The following is a 20,279-nucleotide window of genomic DNA, read 5'->3' on the forward strand; positions in this document are numbered from 1 at the left end:
AATAAATGCATGAACTGTCATGGGTTCATGTGTTTTTTGTGGACTTATTTATATTTCTGGGGTTGTCTTGGGAAGGCAGTCCTCGCTGGTTGCCCGTGTGTCTGTTTAACATGCCTTGCTGTCATATGTTCGTTGTTGTTCTCTCCCAGTCCCACATTTCCATCTGTATGAGTGTGTGTGTGTGTGTGTGTGTGTGTGTGTGTGTGTGTGTGTGGGGGGCGGTCCCCAGAGTTTCCTGCAACATCAGGCCCAGAGAGTTTTTCCCTGCAGTGGAGCCAGCCACACCTGAGGGATAATTACATGCACCTGTCAGCCTCGTCTGGAGGGCTAATTAACGGAGTAGCTGAGCTGCAGTCGATGCTGGATCGTTAAGAGAAATCAGTTATTTCCCAGCAATTGTGGGACAGTGTTTTTGGAGTTGAGAAGTGGCGTGTACTTACCAGTTGCTTGTTGTTTTCCCAGAGTGTTGTGGACACGAGTGGAGGGAGTTGAGCGCTCTGTACATAGACACCACAAGGGGGAAAGAAACTCACCAAGGTCACTCGAGAAGTCACAACATGGGAGCAAGAAGCAAGCACAAGAAGCAAAAACTCACACACAGAGGATTGTTTGCTCTTGTCATTATTGTTATTCACTATAAATAAGTTTACAGTTTGCTGCACAGTCCTGTGTTTGGGTCCTGCTTCCACACCCCTTGACATGAACTTGGTTTTCGGCGTCACTCTGAGTGGCCAGTGCTTTCTGTGTCTGTGCTTTCTGTTTCCTTGCCAATTAAACTAAGGACAGATTATTTTCTTCCTGAACCTGCCAGTGTTCCCGATGTTTATTTAAATTCTGATTTTGTGAGTTTAAAGTCCAAAAATAACTTTTTTCAACTGTATAACTGTGAACTTGTATAACAGTTGTATGATTGTATAACTGTCAAGCTACAGTTTAGTTGTACATGTACGATGACAAAAAAGGGCTTTTCTATTCTACGCTGGTGTTTCTAAACTGGTTGTGTGAGTTTGGTATAGAAAATGTGACGTGAACATTTCTGGACCAAATATGAGTGAAAGTGTTGTCCCTGAGCCTGTCATTGACTGTTCTGTCTCAATTAATTCTGTGTGTGACTTGGAACAAAATTAGAAAAGAACCTATTGACAATGTTTCTAAGGATGCTTCCCCTAAGACGGCTTCCATGCCTCCACCTGTATCAGAGACCAAACCTGCGGGTCCCTCTCCTCCTGAGCCAGAGGCACAACCCCAGCTTGAGCCACCAGAGCCTGTCGTTTGCCTACTGCAGGGGTATCAAACTCCAGGCCTTGTGGTCCAGTGTCCTGCAGGTTTTAGATATCATCCTGGGTCAACACACCTGAATCAAAGGATTAGTTCATTAATAGGCGTCTGGAGACCTTCAAGATATGTTGAGGAGGTAATTTAGCCATTTAAACCAGCTGTGTTGGATCAAGGACACATCTAAAACCTGCAGGACACCGGCCCTCGAGGCCTGGAGTTTGACACCTGTGGCCTACTGAGTGCCTGCGCATCGCTGTGCATAGTGGTTGTAGTTTAGGTTATTCTGGATTTAAGCTCAGCATTGTATTTACTTCTTCAAACTATTTTAAATTGTTTTCATAGTTATTCTGGTGAGAGTAATGTTTCAGGTTTCTGCTGTAATAACTCCATTTCCTAGATTGAGAATTAATGCTTACAACTTCTTTGATAGTAAACATAATAACAAAGTCTTTTATTGCATAAAAAAGTCTGAAAACAAGAAATACCTTAAAGCTTTCATGCATCTATTTATTTATTGCCATATCTATTGCCATCCATTTTCTTCTACTTATCCAATTGAGACACATCAAAGAAAGGTAATTTGTCCAATGCTTAAAAATGTGTGTAACTTTACCTGTGATGAATCATTACATCAAATCTTTTGTGTTGTCAAAATCAAGTAAAGCAAAAGTTGACTTCTTTCTTTTTTATGAAGAAGAAAGTTGAAAATATGTACTTGTAAGTACTACTTCAGTTAGTCATTGAGATTAGGTTCACATTTTCTCCACCAATTTTGAGTATATATATTGCACAAAATGTCAAAATAATGATTCTGTGAAAATAAAATGGAAACTATTTCAGTTTAATGATCTCTGCAGTCTCTCCAAGCCAAAGTCCAGCATAGAGCGGCTGAGTGAATGTGGTCTGGACTCTGTGGAGGAGAGTCATGGTTTCAGAGACGCTGTAGAAGGACAAAATACCTGCTCTGTGATCCAGGTACACTCCTACTCTGGAGGAACAAGGACCTGAGACAGGAGTTTGGATGTTGTTGTACCAAAATTTATAACTGTTGTTATGATCTAATGCCCAAGATTTGTCATTACGTCCAAAGTTACATTCTTTCCCACTCCCTGCTCTGCTGATATTCTTGTATGCAACTGCTACATGACCTCTTCCACCTCTCCACTCCACCTCCCAGTAACAACATCCAGTCAGACTCTCTCTACTCAGGACCTGACACCAAAAGGTGAATCTGTCTGGATGATCAGAATAAGACTGTTGTTGTTTCATGAATGTTACTTTTCTGTTCCCCTCTGATAATAACAGCTTTTTGTTTGCCGTGTTTGGATCCAGTGTGATTTCACGTGAATATTTTAAGAATCCAGCTCTGGTCTTTGGCTCTGGTTGTGACAGTGAAACATCCACTTCAGTGACTGTCAGTGAGATGTTTGTCCATTCCTCTCTCAGAATGTCCTGTAGTTTATCTCTGACCTCTGACACAGCTGCTGTCACATCCTCAAAGTAGCTCAGAGGACGGATATTGATGCTGGATGAGTCTGTAGACTCACTGAGTGCTGACAGTGAGGGGTAGTTGTGTAGAAACTGGATGTGATCCTCTGTGTGTGAGAGCTGCTTCAGCTCAGCATCTTTCCTCTTCAGCTCAGTGATCTCCTGCTCCAGCTTCTCCTGAAGCTCTTTGACTCGACTCACTTCAGTTTCCTGCTGGGATCTGATCTGCTGCTTCACATCAGAGCTTCTTTTCTGGATGAGATGGATCAGCTCAGTGAAGATCTTCTCACTGTGCTCCACTATTTGATCAGCAGACTGATTGATGGCCTCCACCTCCTGTTGAAGCAGCTTCACATCTTTCTCTCTGTCCTGGATTCTCTGCTGGATGTTTTGTCGACTCACCTCCAGCTCTCTCTGCCTCTCAGTCCTTTCTGCTGCAGCTGAGACTGTGTCGTGGCCTTTATGTTCATCCACAGAGCAGAGATAACAGATACTCTGCTGATCAGTACGGCAGAACATCTTCATCACCTCATCATGACGAGAGCAGATGTTCTCCTGGAGCTTCTTGGAGGGCTCCACCAGCTTGTGTTTCTTGAATGGAGCCACATCATAATGAGGCTGAAGGTGTTTCTCACAGTAAGAAACCAAACACACTAGACATGATTTCACAGCTTTTAGCTTCATGCCAGTGCAGAAATCACAGGCCACATCTTCAGGTCCAGCATAGCAGTGATCAGCAGGAGCAGCTTGGAGTCCAGTCTTCTTCAGCTGCTCCACTAAAACTGCTAACATGGTGTTTTTCACCAGGACAGGCCTCGCTGTGAAAGTCTGTCTGCACTGAGGGCAGCTGTAGATTTTCTTCTCGTCCTCTCCATCCCAAAAGCCATTAATACAGTTCATGCAGTAGCTGTGTCCACAGGGAATAGTCACCGGATCCTTCAGTAGATCCAAACAGATCGAACAAGAGAAGGTTTCTCGATCCAGCTGAACACCTTTCTGTGCCATTTCTCCTCTCAGTGATTGTGTAAGTTTCACTTCCTTATTATAGAAACTGGTCTGACCTCTGATCTAAACAACATGTGTTGCTGCTGTGAATGGGGCCTGCCAGCTCTAACACATGTTGGTTACACCCATCTTCATAATGTAGATCTAAAGGGGAGGGAACACAGAACGATATGGACAGACAGGAGGTGCTGAGCTAGAGAGCAGGAAGAAGAGGAAGGGTTTTCATGCTGTGAAACATTCCAGAAAGCAGGAAGAGGCTCTGTGTTTAATTGTTTTCTTTTCAAACCTTTGCTAAATGAATAGTTTCTGTTTCTTTTAACAATTCAAATAGCAGAAATGAACAGCTGACAGCTTGTCAGACTCAGACTGTAAACCGTAGAGACAGTTTATATATACATTTAGTCAGGGCAGTGCAGAGATGTTTAAAGGGGCGGGGGCTCACAGTCAAAAAGGGTACATAGAAGCAGGCTGAAGAACAACAACCCACATTCATCAAGAATCTAATATGGAATCACATCACACTATATCACTGTCATCAGGTGGGCACAATGCAAAGCAAATGTAGCCCATTTTTTACCTGATGGGGTACAATGTTGCTGTTTGGGGGGTTGCTTCTGCTCTTGCTGCTGATAGTGCTGGAGGGCAGGGCTGTGTTGATCTGAGACTGTAGAGATTAAACAGTCCACAGGAGAGAGGGTAGCTGATTAAACAAGTGTTATGAGATAATAATAAAACGCAAAGATTGGTCACGGCGCTTGGAACCATAAGGCAACAAAACTGTGGGAAATAAACTAAGCTCTGCCTGTGAATCACTCTTTGCCTCTCTTCTTCCTTCCATCTCCTCATCTCATCTATCACATTCCACTTGCTGTCCATCTGAGAACGAGGCACAGTTTGCTATTGAATTCATCTATTATTTAATTATACATTTTAACAACTCTTGCACCTAATCCATAATAAAGCAATGATAGAAAAATGTTATAGAACCAAAACTTTGTGTTTATTATTGTTTTTATACTTAAAGTGTGATGTCCACATATGTGGACGCCAGGTCCTAGGAGGTTAATAATAAAGTAACACCAAATGACAAAAAAATACAAGAGAACTCAAAACACTGGGTCAACAAGACCCAGGACCATGACACTAACAATAAGATCAGATAACTCTTTATTGTCATTGCACAGTCATACTGATGCATACATAATGATCCTTATTCTATATATATAACAGAAAGAAAGGGCAGTTCTCTCCCAGCCAATAAACAAAAGAAAAAGGGTCTCAACAAAAAGGGCTTCTTACTCCTTCTGAACTGCTACCAGGTCCTCAATATGTCCAGTGTAAGTAAGAAAATGAGTAACTAAGTACTTTCAGGCACGGTGGTTAGCACTGGGAGCATGCACTACTTCCATTTCTCCTTTTGAGATACATTGACTGTTTCAGATAGAAGAAATCAGGACTTCGCGTATTCCATAGGTTGCTTCCTTGTTTTACAAGGTTAAAGAGAAGTTAAAGAGAAGTAGCAGCAGTAAAAGCAGATGCAATACTCAGAGGCAAGTTTAAGAGATGCTGTGGCCATTTTTGTTGAATGTTTATAAATCGCAATTTGTATTCATTTTTATTTTTTCTTTAAAGTTGTAAGAATATGTGGTCCTAGTTTTTTGTTATGTAAATTTGCAATTAATTTTATTTTTGGAAAAGTTTTTGGAAAGTGATTGGTTTATTAGCTTACGGACCCTCCCATCAATCAAGGGATTAAGAGCACCCTGGAGGGGTGTGGTACAGATGTTTTTTGTTTGCCAAATTTCAGATGGGACAACGGGAGGGTTTAAAAACTGATTTTTTTTTACCACTTTTTGAAGTTGTTAAAGCAAATTAAGTTGACTTTCATTTCATTTTAAATTGCAAGAAGTTATTTGGGGGGGTTTTTTGTTTGTAATTTTCCACGAAATAAACACCATATAATTTTAAACAATGAAGTAAGAAATGTGTTCTAAAACAAACCTCCCGTTGCCACCCATGGCCTTTTCTTGGACTTTTTTGGTGTTTGGAACATAAAAAGGCCGTCACAAGAGATTTATTAACATGAGGTGAATGAGGAGTAGAGGACAGGGATTCATGAAGAGGAGCAATGGGCTGATAGGATGTGAAGGGATGGAGAGTGGGCAGGCAGGTGAGGTCCTTCTAAAAGTTGAGTTTATTTGGTAGAGATGTTTTCAAGGGAGCTTCATCCAGAGAAATGCTAACAGGATACTGACACACGGAGGAGGCTCAGAGTCAAAGAGCAAGGATGAATAAACAGCACAATAACAATGTCTGGCAGCTTTTGGAAACAGAATATGTTCACCAACAGTGCTGGTTTAGTTACTTGAGAAAAGTAATTTGTTACTCAGTTACTTAGTTACTTCTTGAAAACACGATACAAAACCCGAATAGGTAATAAATCAATAGACCTTTGCAAAAACTTAGTGATGTCCAATTCTACTTTTTCTGTATAATCTATCATATAAAATGTAATCAAATGAAAAAGTCTCTTTTTAAAACTTGTTTTGTTAGTTTTAATCTTTTAACTTTATGCATTAAGCAAAAATTAAATTATATGCAACAATCTTTGTCTTGTAGAAATTTGGTTTTTGACCTTTTTTCTGCATATTCCAGCATATAAAATATTTTTTTTTGTATGTTTACACTCACTCTTTCAAATACATGCAATTAAAACACAGCAGAAAATAAATAAAACCAAAGACTCAGTGGCACTGAGTCCTGTCGCTCTTAATTCGGTTGTCACCAGTTTAGCAGGAGTGGGGTTGGTGGAGGTTTGCCCGGTGCTGCAGCGGTCATGTCAGTGGGGGGATCCAGGGGTTTCTCTGTGGATTTCACATTCCCGTGGCATCGTGCTCGGTGCTTGCTCAGAATTTAAGGGGGGTTTTTTGATGTAAAAAGAAGTTTACTTCCAGAAATATGAAAGGTACGATAAGAATAATAAATACGACAAACAAGCAACAATAATGATGAGATGATGAGATAGCCTTTATTTGTCAGTTGCAGGTCTTTTGCCCACAACCGCCTAACAATAAAATAATAACAATAAAATATAAGTTAAAGTGTCAGTTATCCACTGATTCAAAGGGATAAGTGAAGACTTCGTTTTAGGAATTTCCACCAGTCAAGAAATCCTCCCCATCCCCCATCCCCCATCCCCCCACCCCGACCTTACATACACAACACAGACATCACATGGGGAGACAGGTCGGAGACCGGTAGTATTATGGAAAAACACTGAAATGTACAATACAATGGGCAAGTCGAGGAGGGGACTTGGGTGCTCCTATGGGAGGACAGCATGAGAACAGAAAAAAAAACCTCCTCTGCACAAAGAGCACATAAATGTCCAGATCACAACATCATGAAGCATGTGAAAAGCAACAGGGGTGGGTAAGGGGTGAGAAGCCGATGCAGACACAGCCATGCTGCCCTGCAGCTATTCATCCAGCGCTGGGCCCAGACCCACCGTCCGACTCGGCCTTGGAGATAAGCGTACGAGGGCGTTTGGAACGAAGAGTCTAAACACAGTTTGTTATCAGGGGACAAATTGTTTGTTATGTTCAGCTCCAGCCTTGAGACCGCAGCAGGCGCCGATATGGTAGCCGCATGAAATAATGGTGGTGTTCTTTCTTTAGTGCAAACCACTGCATGACAATTTTACAGTCTGTCTAATGTCCATCACTGGTTCCTCACCATTCCCAATGGAGAGCCGTGAGCCTCTCCACGATGTTATCCAGCTACACCGAGATGTTATCCAGTTTGCTCATAGAGCACGAGTGTTCACGACAGCCGTGAGCCTCTCCAAGATGTTGTCAGATGTTGTCAGAGTCTCAGTACTCACAGCAGCCACAAGCTTCTCCAAGATGTCATCCGGGCTGCGTCTAATGAGCCCATTCTGAGAAGCCACGGCTCACTCCATCGTTCCAATCAACATAGCGGGCAGCCTTGTGGGAATTTGAACAGCCGTTTCCGCTTTCTTTATTCTTCGATAAGCCAGGGCCAAGCCAGCGCCTATCAGCAAGAACCCTGTTATCATGGTTCCAAAAAGGTCTTCAATGTCCTTGGTCGACAGTCCCACCAGGCACACAACCCTCCAGTCCTTCCACCCATCCATCATGTATCCGGCAGAGAACGTCCCTCCAGGACACACGGTCTCTTCCAAACCCAGGCTTCTCGTTGTGAAGAGGGTGTCAATTGCATTCAGGGGCCAGTTGATCAAATCCATAATTCCTCTTTTAGGTTTTAGAGAACAGACTGTGAGACTCTTCCAGGGTAGAGAGAGAAAAGTAGACAAGACTAGACAGAGACATGAGAAAGCCAAGCAGGAAAGATAAAGGAAGGGAGAAAGTGCGACCGCCTTCATCAAGAGCCAGAGAAGTTACTTGTCATGTGTTGTTTGTCATGTGTTTCTATGGTGTAATAACAGCCATGTGCTTTTTTGTGCTGAGGTGATTTTTTCTGCTCTCAAACTGTTCTCCCATTAGGAGCTCAGTCTGGGTGGAGTTTTTTCTCCTCTCACCTCATGTTTGTTTAATTTTGTTGTTCTTTCCTATCAGCCTACCTCTCTAACCGGCTTCCCTAATGTGATGTATGTCTAAAGCATGTTTGGTCAGAAGGTTCCTTGTAAGTGCGAATGCGCCAACTAGCATGCTGCCTGCTGTAAACCATAATTTCCTTCGGGATTAATAAAGTATATCTGATTCTGTTAGTGGGGATAGGTTGATTGATTAATCTAAATTGCCCATAGGTGTGAATCTGTGAGTGAATGTGAGTGCGAATGGTTGCTGTGTCTCTATGTGTTAGCCCTGTGACAGACTGGCAATCTGTCCAGGGTGTACCCCGCCTCTCACCCTATAACAGCTGGGATAGGCTCCAGCGCCCCCCGCAACCCTGGAAAGGAAAGGCGGAAGGAAATGGATGGATGATTCTGATTCTGAAGAAATAAATAACCACAAAAACCTTTAAATATCTCTTTATTTACCATTTAAGAACACATAACCCATACTCATTTACAACAGAACTAAACAATAAATAACAATATAGGCATAACATTTCCCCTGAAGTTCAGCATGGCAAAACAAAGTGATTTCAAGTCCACCATGACATAATTATTGGTTTTTAATAATAAAATAATAATTATTACAATTGTAATATTGTAAACAACAGACATTTACAATTGATGTCACATGTACAACACTAGAACAACTGGAAAATATGAGTTCAGATAAATACAGGGATTTAAATAACTCAGAGATTCATCAATATATCATGGAAATGAGGTAATAATTTAAATAAACAATTCTCAAAGCTCTTGGATAACAGTTTAGCTCACAAGTTGAATAGATTAGTATATGCTGTAATATTGCATGCTGTAACTCATGTTTGATTCCTACCTGATTCCCTTTGCTGCGCCTATTTTTCTATTCACTTGTCATGCTCTCCCTATTGTCTTCACTATGCTATCTGATAAACATGAAAGTGCCCCAAAGAATTCTGTCTTTAAGTGTTCTTGACAGAAACTATACCATAGATAAGAATGGGGTCTTTTCCCTCAGGTCTTGCAGTGATTTCACTTCTCACCTGTGTGAGAAACAAACGCGTGACAGTAGCTCTCCCACATTTTGTAAGAGTGAAACTTTCAACCAGTATGAATTCTCATGTGTCTTTTCAACTGTGTCGTGTAACGAAATCTTTTCTCACAGCCGTTACAAGAATATGGTTTCTCCCCTGTATGAATTCTCATATGAGTTTTCAAATTCACCATTTGACTGAATCCTTTCCCACAGGTGCCACAATAATGTGGCTTCTCACCTGTATGGAATCTAGTGTGAGATTTTAATGCTGATAAGTTACTAAATCCTTTCCCACACGTGGTGCAAGAATGTGGTTTCTCTCCTGTGTGACTTTGCATGTGACGTTCCAATGTTGATTTCTGACTAAATCTTTTGCCACAGGCACTGCACGAATAGGGCTTCTCACCTGTGTGAGTTCTCATGTGAGTTCTCAAGTTCGTCATATGTCTGAATCTTTTACCACATGTGCTACAAGAATGTGGCTTCTCACCTGTGTGAATTTGCATATGACGTTCCAATGTTGATTTCTGACTAAATCTTTTGCCGCAGGTACTACAAGAATAGGGCTTCTCACCTGTGTGAGTTCTCATGTGAGTTTTCAAGTTCATCATATGACTGAATCTTTTCCCACAAGTATCACAAGAATGTGGCTTCTCACCTGTGTGGAATCTAGTGTGAGATTTTAATGCTGAGAAGTCACTAAAATCTTTCCCACAAGTGCTACAGGAATAGGGCTTCTCACCTGTGTGAGTTCTCATGTGAGTTTTCAAGTTCATTCTATAACTGAATTGTTTTCCACAGGTGTTACAAGAATATGGTTTCTCCCCTGTGTGAATTCTCATATGAGTTTTCAAATTTACCATGTGACTGAATCCTTTCCCACAGGTGCCACAAGAATGTGGCTTCTCACCTGTGTGAAATCTAGTGTGAGATTTTAATGCTGATAAGTTACAAAATCTTTTCCCACAAATGGTACAAGAATGTGGCTTCTCACCTGTGTGAATTCGCATGTGACGTTCCAATGTTGATTTATGACTGAATCTTTTGCCACAGGTACTACAAGAATAGGGTTTCTCACCTGTGTGAGTTCTCATGTGAGTTTTCAAGTTCATCATATGTCTGAATCCTTTCCCACAAGTATCACAAGAATGCGGCTTCTCACCTGTGTGGAATCTCATGTGAGTTTTGAATGCTGAGAAGTTACTAAAATCTTTCCCACAAGTGCTACAGGAATAGGGCTTCTCACCTGTGTGAGTTCTCATGTGAGTTTTCAAGTTTATCATGTGACTGAATTGCTTTCCACAAGCGCCACAGGAATAGGGCTTCTCACCTGTGTGACATCTAATGTGAGTTTTCAAGTTTATCGTTTGCCGGAATCTTTTTCCACAGATGCTACAAAAATATGGCCTTTCACCTGTGTGAATTTTCATGTGTCTCTTCAAACTTGACAACTCACTAAATCTTTTATCACAGGTGGTACAAGAATAAGGTTTCTCACCTGTGTGCACTTTCAAATGTCTAGTGAGGCTGTATTTATCGCGAAAGGTTTTACCACAAGTGTTGCATTTTACACAATTTTTATTTTTAATAGATTTACACTGACTCTCTGATACTGGAGAGATGTGTATTATATTACTGTGACTATCGTTTCCGTTATGTCTCATTTTCTTCAGCTCCCAATTTCTAGCCGATCCCAGGTCCACATGGTGACCTTCTTTCCAATCACGCATGTTTGGTTCATAAGAGTTAAGAGAAAGAAGCTGGTTCCTGTTTGGTTCTAGTTTATTGAGGTCACTATGCTCATAAAAAGGAATCACCATAAACGTATCAGTTTCCTGCTTCAGTAGAAACTGTTCTGCCTCCTGACTGTTGCGCTGTTCCTCTTTAATCTGTGGAGGATCTGGGTGCTCCTGGTCCAGGCTGAAGTTATTCTCCTGGTTACAGATCTGTTGGTCTGTCAGAAACTCCTCCTTGTTATGCTCAACTTGGTGAATCAGATCTGATGGGACAAATGGGAAAAATGTGTTTATGAAAGAAAAGTGTAATTCCAAAATTTGAACAATTAATTTTTGCACTGATATAAATGACTGGAGTTCTGACACTCTTATTAGAAAAGCTCAATATTTGTTAAATGGCAGAGTTTTTAAACATCCAGAGTTTTTCATTTAACATTTTACAGAATTTTCAGTTATTTTTAAGTACATATGTTTAAATACAAACATCAATTAAATTACAAAACAGAAACTGAATTAACACACCTAATGTAAAATAAAATGAAAAATCTAAAATTGTCAGTAACCATAAATTTTTATTTTTACCTTCCTAACTTTAACATAATTTTAATATACCGTCTTTTGTTCGAGTTTAACAGTATAAATATGATCCTAAAATTTAATGCAAGCAGTGTATAACATCACTTAGAATTAGAATTGTTTTATAATGTAAAACATATTATTACTGTGTGTTGTGTATTTTCTAGCAGTTCTTTCATGGGTGGGTGGGGGGCAATGTTCCCTCTAATTTTTCATGTGTCTGAGCAAACACACAAACTCCCTGAGTGGTCCCTTGGACCACTGTGAGCGACATTAGATGTGTGCACTGTGGTCACGCCAACATCGAACCCATCCAAGTTTCATGGTTTATTAAATTACAGCATTTACATTTATGTTAGACTACTTTTAATTAACTGCTTTAGCTCACTTACAATGAAAATTAAAAAAATCTTGTTCATGACCTGTGTAGTATGCAGTGTAGGGACTAACACATTATTAAGTAACGTGTTACAGTAACTACGTTATTATTGTGGTAACGAGCACGGTAACTAGTTATTATGCCAAAATCAGGAACGTGTTAATCGTTACTGGGATTTAGATAGGATCGTTATTCGTTACTTCTTGCGGTGGCTATCGCAGAGCTTCCACTGATTCAGTAACATTAGCAAGTGGTGGAGGCCAGCAGGTGGATGAGGGAAGGGGGAGGCAGGAGGAGCAAAGACCCGAGGCGGCCGCCGGTCCAAGTGTCAGGTGAACTGAACTTCAGGTAAGAAGTTATGACCTGAAGTCTATCTGGGTCAGATATAAACCAAGTTAAGGTATAGTTTATTTTTGTTATGCGGACTTTTTCGTACTGGGTACTAGCTAGCATGATGGAGTTTCTATACAGCTGGATGGTGCTATGTTACTGATGTTGAACTTTATTTTGTTCATAGGGTTAGTTATTAGAGTTGCCAACCATCCCCTAAAAACACGGAATCGTCTCCGATAAAATATTACGCGTTTCGTATTGAGGTGAAAAGGAACGCAGCTTGTCCAGTACTTCAGCTACAATGAAAAAGACACAAAGCTGGAGTTTTTCTGTGTCTTTGCTGCACAGCTGCCTCTTCTTCTCTCATTCTCTCTCCCTCTCCTGTTTCTACTTCAATCATTAAACTGATCAATGATCAGCTTATCGGCTTTTCTCTCTTGGTTGTTTATCGCCCACTTTGCGCCAGAAAGAGGAAACAAGCGGATGTCGCGTTAAACAACAGCAGCACGTTTAAGCTTGATCAGCTGTTGTTAGAATTTATTTAATATTAATTTCTAGTATCAGCTGATGTTTGCTGGAGCCACAGCCGTAAAAGCTGCTGGTCATGATGTCGGTTTGGTTATCTGGTGAGCAGTTTTGGTCAAGTTACTTGAAAAAAGTAATCAGTAACTAATTACTGATTACTCCCCCCAAAAAGTAATCCCATTACTTTACTGATTACTTATTTTCAAAAGTAATTAATTACTTAGTTACTTAGTTACTTTTTTAAAACACGATTTACAACCTGAAGAGGTGATAAAGCGATAGATCTTTCAGCCCAATTCTACTTTTTCTGCATAATCCATCATACAAAATGTAATCAAATGGAAAAGTCTTTTTTTAAACTTGTTTTATCAGTTTTAATCTTTTAACTTTATGCATCAAGCAAAAATTTAATTATATGCGACATTCTCTGACTTGAATAAATTAGTTTAACATTTAAACCTATTTTCTGCACATTCCAGAACATAAAATAAAATATTTTTTGTGTTTACACTCACTCTTTCAAATAGATGCAAGTAAAACACAGCAGTAAATAAATAAAGTCAAAGACTCAGCGGTCCTGTTGCTCTATTTTTACCTGTAAAGCAGGACTGGGGGTAGGCGGAGGTTTACCCTGGTGCAGGTGTGCTGCGGTCAGTTGAAGAGTCCGCGAGTTTCTCTGTGAGTTTCCCATTACGTCATAGCGCACTCGGTGCTTGCTTGGAAGTTTAGGGGGTTTTTTCGCTGTAAAAAGAAGTTTTCTTCCCACGCACGATGGACGCTAATGTTTTTGTCACTTTTTACGGAATCAAACTCAAAATAAGGTCAGTACTTCCACGCTTTAAACGCTGCACGCTCATACTCTCTCCCACAATCGATATGTGATCCATTGTTGATCTGCACACAGCTGTTGTCACTAACGGCGCACTTGCTTACGTCACTGTCATGAGACATTCTCGCAAAAAATCATGGTTTTAGTAACGCAGTAACGCAGCGTTCCTACGGGAAAGTAACGGTAATCTAATTACCGATTTTGCAATAGTAATCCCTTACTTTACTCGTTACTTGAAAAAGGTAATCAGATTACTGCCCATCTCTGCTGGTGAGAGGGAAACATGAAGATGAAACCAGGAGATGTCCTTACTGAATCATCAGAGCTGAACAGGTGATGGAGAAACAGGTTTACCTTTTAGGTGACATGAATGAGTTGAAGGGAAGTTATGAACTGTTTCTGAGAGACAAATAACACCAGGATCATTTTTTTACGTAGCTGACAGCTGGTAACTGTGCAGGGGCGAGTCTAGCAAAGTTTTGCCAGGGGGGCCAAGTAGGGCATTAACAGGGAGAGGGGGGCACAAAATAGTACTTTTCTTTCTTATTCTCATTTAAAATATCTAGCTTTTAAAAAAATAATTATCTGAATCTTGCAACAAACGATTGATAGATTGATGCATATATACCATCAAGACAGTGTACATCACTGTCACAACTAGGGATGGGTATCGTTTAGGTTTTATCCGATACCGGTGCCAAATCGGTACTTTTGAAACGGTGCCGGTTCTCAAACGGTGCTCAAACCGGTGCTTAAAGAATGGAGAACACAAAATTGGTCCAAAAACCTCTCATGTTCAGCTGGTTTTTGTAAAAAGATAACAATGTTAGCCTTTTCTGCAGCTATGGGGCATATATGGTATCACTCTTGGCTGGAAGCAGTGCTTAAACAATGGAAAAAACAAACTTTATCCAAAAACCTCTCATGTTTAGCCGTTTCCCTCTTTTTCTTTGGTCATTTTAGCCTTTTTGGCCAGGGTGAAGGGAGTATCTGCCATCAAACAAGAAGACAGCCGCATGTAGCTATGATGATGTTTGCTAGTTCACCTTACATGCATTAATGTAATAACGTGGTTAGCCTACTCAACGTAAATTACACACGAACAACATTAAGCTACTCAAGCAGAGAAAAACGGCTGCTGCTGCATCATCATCCTCATTATTTCTGCTACACTGGCAGGGCTAGGGGCCAGGACTCTCCTCTTCGTGTTTTTGGGGATGTTGCTAACCCCAGGTCTGATAACAGGCACCACACCCGCAGTAGATGCGCTCGGTGTGAGGTCTCGCAGCAAGCTATCAAATACGGTGCATTTCTCGGCTTTTAAAAAAAACGCTATGCATCGCCAGGTGTTTCATCGGATTTGAGGTGTTACCTCCTTTGACAGTATCACAGTATCAGCTTAAAGCACTTGTTGCAGGCTGCTGAGTTTGCATATTTTGCTGTGAAGTACAGCCAGACTTTTGCCTTGGGCATTTTTAATCTGTAGCTCTGCATAAAAGAACGTAGGTACCTGGACCCGCCTACTATCCTCGGAAACGTAAAATGATTGGCTAGAAGTGTATCACAGCTCAGGAAAAAAAAGCACCGAAATAAAGCACCGAAATGTGCGCTGCTTTTCGGTCTGGTTACTACCGTTTATGATGGCACCGGACACCGGTACCCATCCCTAGTCACAACAGTGTTTGTTTTCATTCAACGGCTTTATGATTTTTCCTATAATGGTGGGCCAGTCTCTAGTCAAAATGCCCGGGACGATTTTTTGTCCCAGTCCAGCTCTGTATGCAGCTCATCTGCAGTCTGGTGTTACCTACATCTTCCTATTTGGAAGGCAGAATTTCCGAGTTCTGAGTACAATCGAAAGCACCACGACTGCAGTTTTCGTGTTGGATGTAAAAAGCGCACGTGACGTTGTGACGTAGGCTAGAATCATGGCGGCGGTCAACGACGGTCCAGGCGTGGGATTTCTCTCATGGAAATATGCACATTATCTTTTCCTTTCTATTGGTAGGTGGCACAATGCACTTGTAATGCACAAGTAAGCAAGCTAGAAGACTGGCAATCTTGCTGGGTATCCAGTTACGGAAGCAACACACTAACAAGAGAATTCTGAGTAAAACCAAAGTTACTTTCCCTAGTAACTAGTTACTTTGAAAGTAACTGAGTTACTTTTGATAGCAGTAACTAGTAATGTAACTAAGTTACTAATTTAAAGTAACTTACCCAACACTGGTAGTATGTTAACACTATTGGAAGTAAAAATAACTGAACTCCAATTTTGAAAACAAAAATTTCTTCTTCTTTTTTTTTATTTTTTTATTTATAAAGCTCTGACTTGTATTATGAGTATGAGTCTGTGGTCTGGGAGAGAGTCCTGTAACTGTAAATGTTGGGCAATTAATTGTGTGGATGCTTTAAGCATCCACACTATTGAGTTCCTCTTGATACTTCCGTACACTTTTTGGCACTTAACTACTTCCACAATTTTCAGCCGATTTTCACCGTTCAAATTTTAAAATATTCTGCTATTTCTGCTAATGTGTGCTATGTCTTTTTGTATTTTTCACTATTATACTTTTTAAAATATTAAGCTTAATTTGTCCCATTGAAATGAATGGGAAACTTCTGCAATTCTGCTAAAATTTTCTTGTTTTTGAAACTTAACTACTTCCTCATATTTTCACGTAGAACAACCATTCAAACTTTAAAATGTTCTCAAATTATTGGGCTATTCAGGTATAAATCAGCTTTTTCAAATCTTTTACCGTTTTACTTTTATGCCTCTTAAAGTTTTCACTTGCAAAATTGTGATTTTTCACAAAATACATGCATTGTTATGGTTGCTATGCACTTGGCTTCCAGTGTGCCACTGAAGGTTTTGCAGTCTTCTCTTCATGTCCGAACAACTTCTTGCTACTTGCTCAATTTTCACTCAACTTCCACAAATTATACATCAAAACGTAGGTATTTTTGCTGGCTTTCCGAAAATGTCACTATCATTGTTGTGGGATTTATAGAATTTTGGCAAATCTCCTCAGACCAACACAAAGTCGCAAAACTCTCCATAGAAAGTCAATGGAGAGTTTGTTCAAAATCACCGCTTGATTTCTGTAATGAGAGGCATATTCGAATCGTCATATCTCCTTAATGAAGCAAAGTTAAGACATAAGGCTTGTCCCAGTATATCTTCAGACACTCCTGACGCTCACAATTCAAGAATTATTTTCTCACCTATTACCGTTCTGAAATGAGTTAGACTTGTTTGACGGTAGGAAATTCGTCCTTCGCTCAGATTTCTTCAGATTTCAAACTCTGGAAATGAACCACATTTCTCTCGTCATATCTTTTTAATGGATTTCCACAGAGACCTGAAAATTTCCATGATTGTTCACCAAAGCCTGCTGTCTCTTACGGTGAAAGAATGATATTGATACTCCAAATAGATTTAGAGTTAGAAAGCGTTGTTTGAGGGCAAGTCAAGGCAGTTTTTGCTTTGCTCTACTCAGTTATGGTGCATTAGAAGTCAAATATCTTTAATAATTCATATTTTAATGATAAATTGTCAACACTTTAAGATTCCCCCATCTCTTCTGAACAAAACGGTGTAAGAATGACTGTTCTAGCCCCTACGGTTAGGAAATTATGGTCATTTGTTTGAGGGGAGTTGTCATTATGAGAAATAGACTGCAAAAATCCTGTGTCTCTCTGTGCTGCGTGCACCTGTTTTGGCGGGAAAAAGTGCACAGGCTCTCTGATTGGTGGATTCAAATTCAGCAGCTCCCAGGCTGCTTGACTGAGCTAGAAACTTACTTCTCTCTCCCTCTGTGTGTGTGTGTGTGTGTGTGTGTGTGTGTGTGTGTGTGTGTGTGTGTGTGTGTGTGTGTGTGTGTGTGTGTGTGTGTGTGTGACAGAGAGCGAGAGAGAGAGAGAAAGTCTTTTAATGGGATGATCTCATTGTAAGATTCAAATTCAATATATTTAGAGTGGTTGACTGAATTGGATCTTGTGTGTGTGTCTCTGTTATATTTTTTTTTGCCGATTTTTTTCATTTAACAAGCATATTTGAGGGACCCTCAGCATGTTCAGCATTTTTTCAGCTGTCCATTTTGCTTTTCCAATTTTTCTGTATAAGATATTACTATTGTGCTAAATCATACTATTTCTGCTATTTTATAAGATTTGTGCTAAATATAGTATTTCTACCAAATATAGTATTTCTGAATAATTATAGTTTTTCTACCAAATCACAGTATAGTATTTTTGCTTTTTATAGGATTTTTATAGGATATTTATATTGCTTAATATAGTATTTCTGCTTTTTATAGTATTTGTGCTAAAACATAGTATTTCTACTAAATGTAGTATTTATGCTTAATCATACTATTTCTGCTTTTTATAAGATTTGTGCTTAATATAGTATATCTGCTAAATTTTAGTAATTCTGCTTTTTATAGTATTTGTGCTAAAATATAGTATTTCTACTAAATGTAGTATTTATGCTTAATCATACTATTTCCATATATTACTGCCAGGTCCCCAGGCAGCCAATCCTCTGTGAGGCCTGAGACATTCAAATTTACATATCAGGGCCTCCACGGCTTCCCAGCCAGCCAATCATATATGTGGGCTGAGGCATTCAAATTTGCATATTGGGGCCTTCGTGGCTTCTAAACCAACCCGTCATCCATGTCATATATCTCAAAAAATTCATATTTTAATGATAAATTGTCAACACTTGACGATTCCCCCATCTCTTATGAACAAAACTGTGTAAAAATGACCGTTCTTGCCCCTACGGTTAGGAAATTATGGTCATTTGTTTGAGGGGAATCCTCACTATGAGAAATAGACTACAAAAATCCTGTCTCTGTGCTGCGTGTGTGCACCTGTTTTGGCGGGAAAAGTACACAGCCTCTCTGATTGGTGGATTCAAATTTATCAGCTCCCAGGCTGCTTGACTGACCTAGAAACTTGCTTCTCTCCCTGTGTGTGTGTGTGAGAGAGACAGAGGCAGAGAGAGACAGAGAGACAGAGAGAGAGAGAGAGAAAGACCCTCTTTAGGGCAGCATCTCATTGTTTGACTGGCATAGACCCTGTGTGTGTGTCTCTCTCTTTACATTTCTGTATTTATTTATTTGTATTTCTTTTTTTCCCCACAGTTGAACAATAATTAGTTTTGAGACAGCTTAAGCATATTCTGTTTTTTTCTCAGCTTGTCACTTTAGTTTTCCAGTATTTTCACTTAAGTTATAACTATTCTGCTCAATCATAGTATTTGTTCTAAATCATTGTTATTATGCTATATTGTAGTATTTCTGCTAAATCATACTATTTCTACTATATTATATTTTTCTTTCTAAATATAGCATTTCTGCTATATAATTGTATTTCTGCTATCTTATAATATTTGTGCTAAACCAGAGTATTTGTGCTGAATCATAGTATTTCTGCCAAATGATAGTATTTCTGCCAAATTATAGTATTTGTGCTAAAACATAGTATTAATTTAAAATTACAATATTCATAGTTCATCACAGTGTCTCTGGTAAAACACAGTATTTCTGCTATGTTGTACTATTTTTCTAAATCATAGTGTTTCTGTAATGTTTAAGTATTTTTGGCTAAATATATTCTTTCTGTTATCTTATACTATTTCTCCTAAATTCTTGTATTTTTTGAGAAGTTGTCATGTTTCTGGTAAGTTACAATATTTCTGCTAAGTTCTGCTATGCTATTGTATTTCTGCCAAGTATTATGTTTCCTCTAAGATATTGCAGTTCTGCTAAGTTATTACATTTTAGCAAAGTTCCTTTGCTTCTGCAAAGTTTTTACAATTTCTGCAACTTTTCAGCTTTTTCAGCTAGTTTTTGCATACAGCTTCAGCTTTAAAGCATCCACACTGCATTTTCGCAGGAAATGCAAATTTTTCTAGTTATAGTTACTTCTTCAAAAAAGTAACTGAGTTATGCAAACAACAAAGTTTTTGCAGCTGTTTACCTAAAAATGCAGCCAAGACGGTTTTTTAAATAAACATTTAAAACTATTTACAGAACAATCAGGTGTTCCGTGTGTGTGTGTGTGTGTGTGTGTGTGTGTGTGTGTGTGTGTGTGTGTGTGTGTGTGTAGAGAGAGTGTTTTTACATACCTGTGCTCTCTGGGTTTATTTCCGGTTTCCAGATGGTATCCAGCAGTTTGCGCCGCTCTTCCCCAGTCCAGACAATGATGCCTTCGGCCTCCTGCTTCACTACAAGTTGTTCTCCCTCATGATTAATGCAGAGTTCATCCTGTTCCTCTTTAATCTGTGGAGGCTCTGGGTCCTCCTGGTCCAGACTGGAATTCCTCCCCTGGCTGAAGTCCTGCGAATCATCCAGACCTTCCTCTTCCTCACACTTCATATTGTCTTAGGAAGTCTTGAGGAACAGTGGGACACAAGAAAATTGTTACTAATGTGATAGCAGGAAAATACACTTGTGAGCAAATAGAATCTAGCAGCGCTGTACACTGAGAGCATGTTGCTC

General features: G+C 39.8%; 1 protein-coding gene across 2 annotated transcripts; it reads right to left on the bottom strand.

The window, feature by feature from the left end:
• Nucleotides 1–1,691: 1,691 nt before the first annotated feature.
• Nucleotides 1,692–4,741, bottom strand: LOC146647490 (E3 ubiquitin/ISG15 ligase TRIM25-like). Of its 2 annotated transcripts, XM_085389571.1 has the most exons (2): nt 2,968–4,741; nt 2,104–2,266 (listed from the first exon to the last, which is right to left on the bottom strand). In XM_085389571.1, the coding sequence occupies exons 1-2, from the start codon at nt 3,769–3,771 to the stop codon at nt 2,210–2,212; spliced, it is 861 nt and encodes a 286-aa protein (XP_085245697.1). In that variant the 5' UTR covers nt 3,772–4,741; the 3' UTR covers nt 2,104–2,209. The 2 variants fall into 2 exon arrangements, with proteins under 2 accessions (XP_085245696.1, XP_085245697.1); XM_085389570.1 differs by having other exon boundaries at nt 1,692–4,741.
• Between the last annotated feature and the right edge of the window lie 15,538 nt (nt 4,742–20,279).

This window comes from Rhamphochromis longiceps, linkage group LG18, assembly GCF_057381845.1.
Source record: "Rhamphochromis longiceps isolate RC_006_pf linkage group LG18, R_longiceps_female_GT1.1, whole genome shotgun sequence".
Classification (NCBI taxonomy): Eukaryota; Metazoa; Chordata; class Actinopteri; order Cichliformes; family Cichlidae; genus Rhamphochromis; species Rhamphochromis longiceps.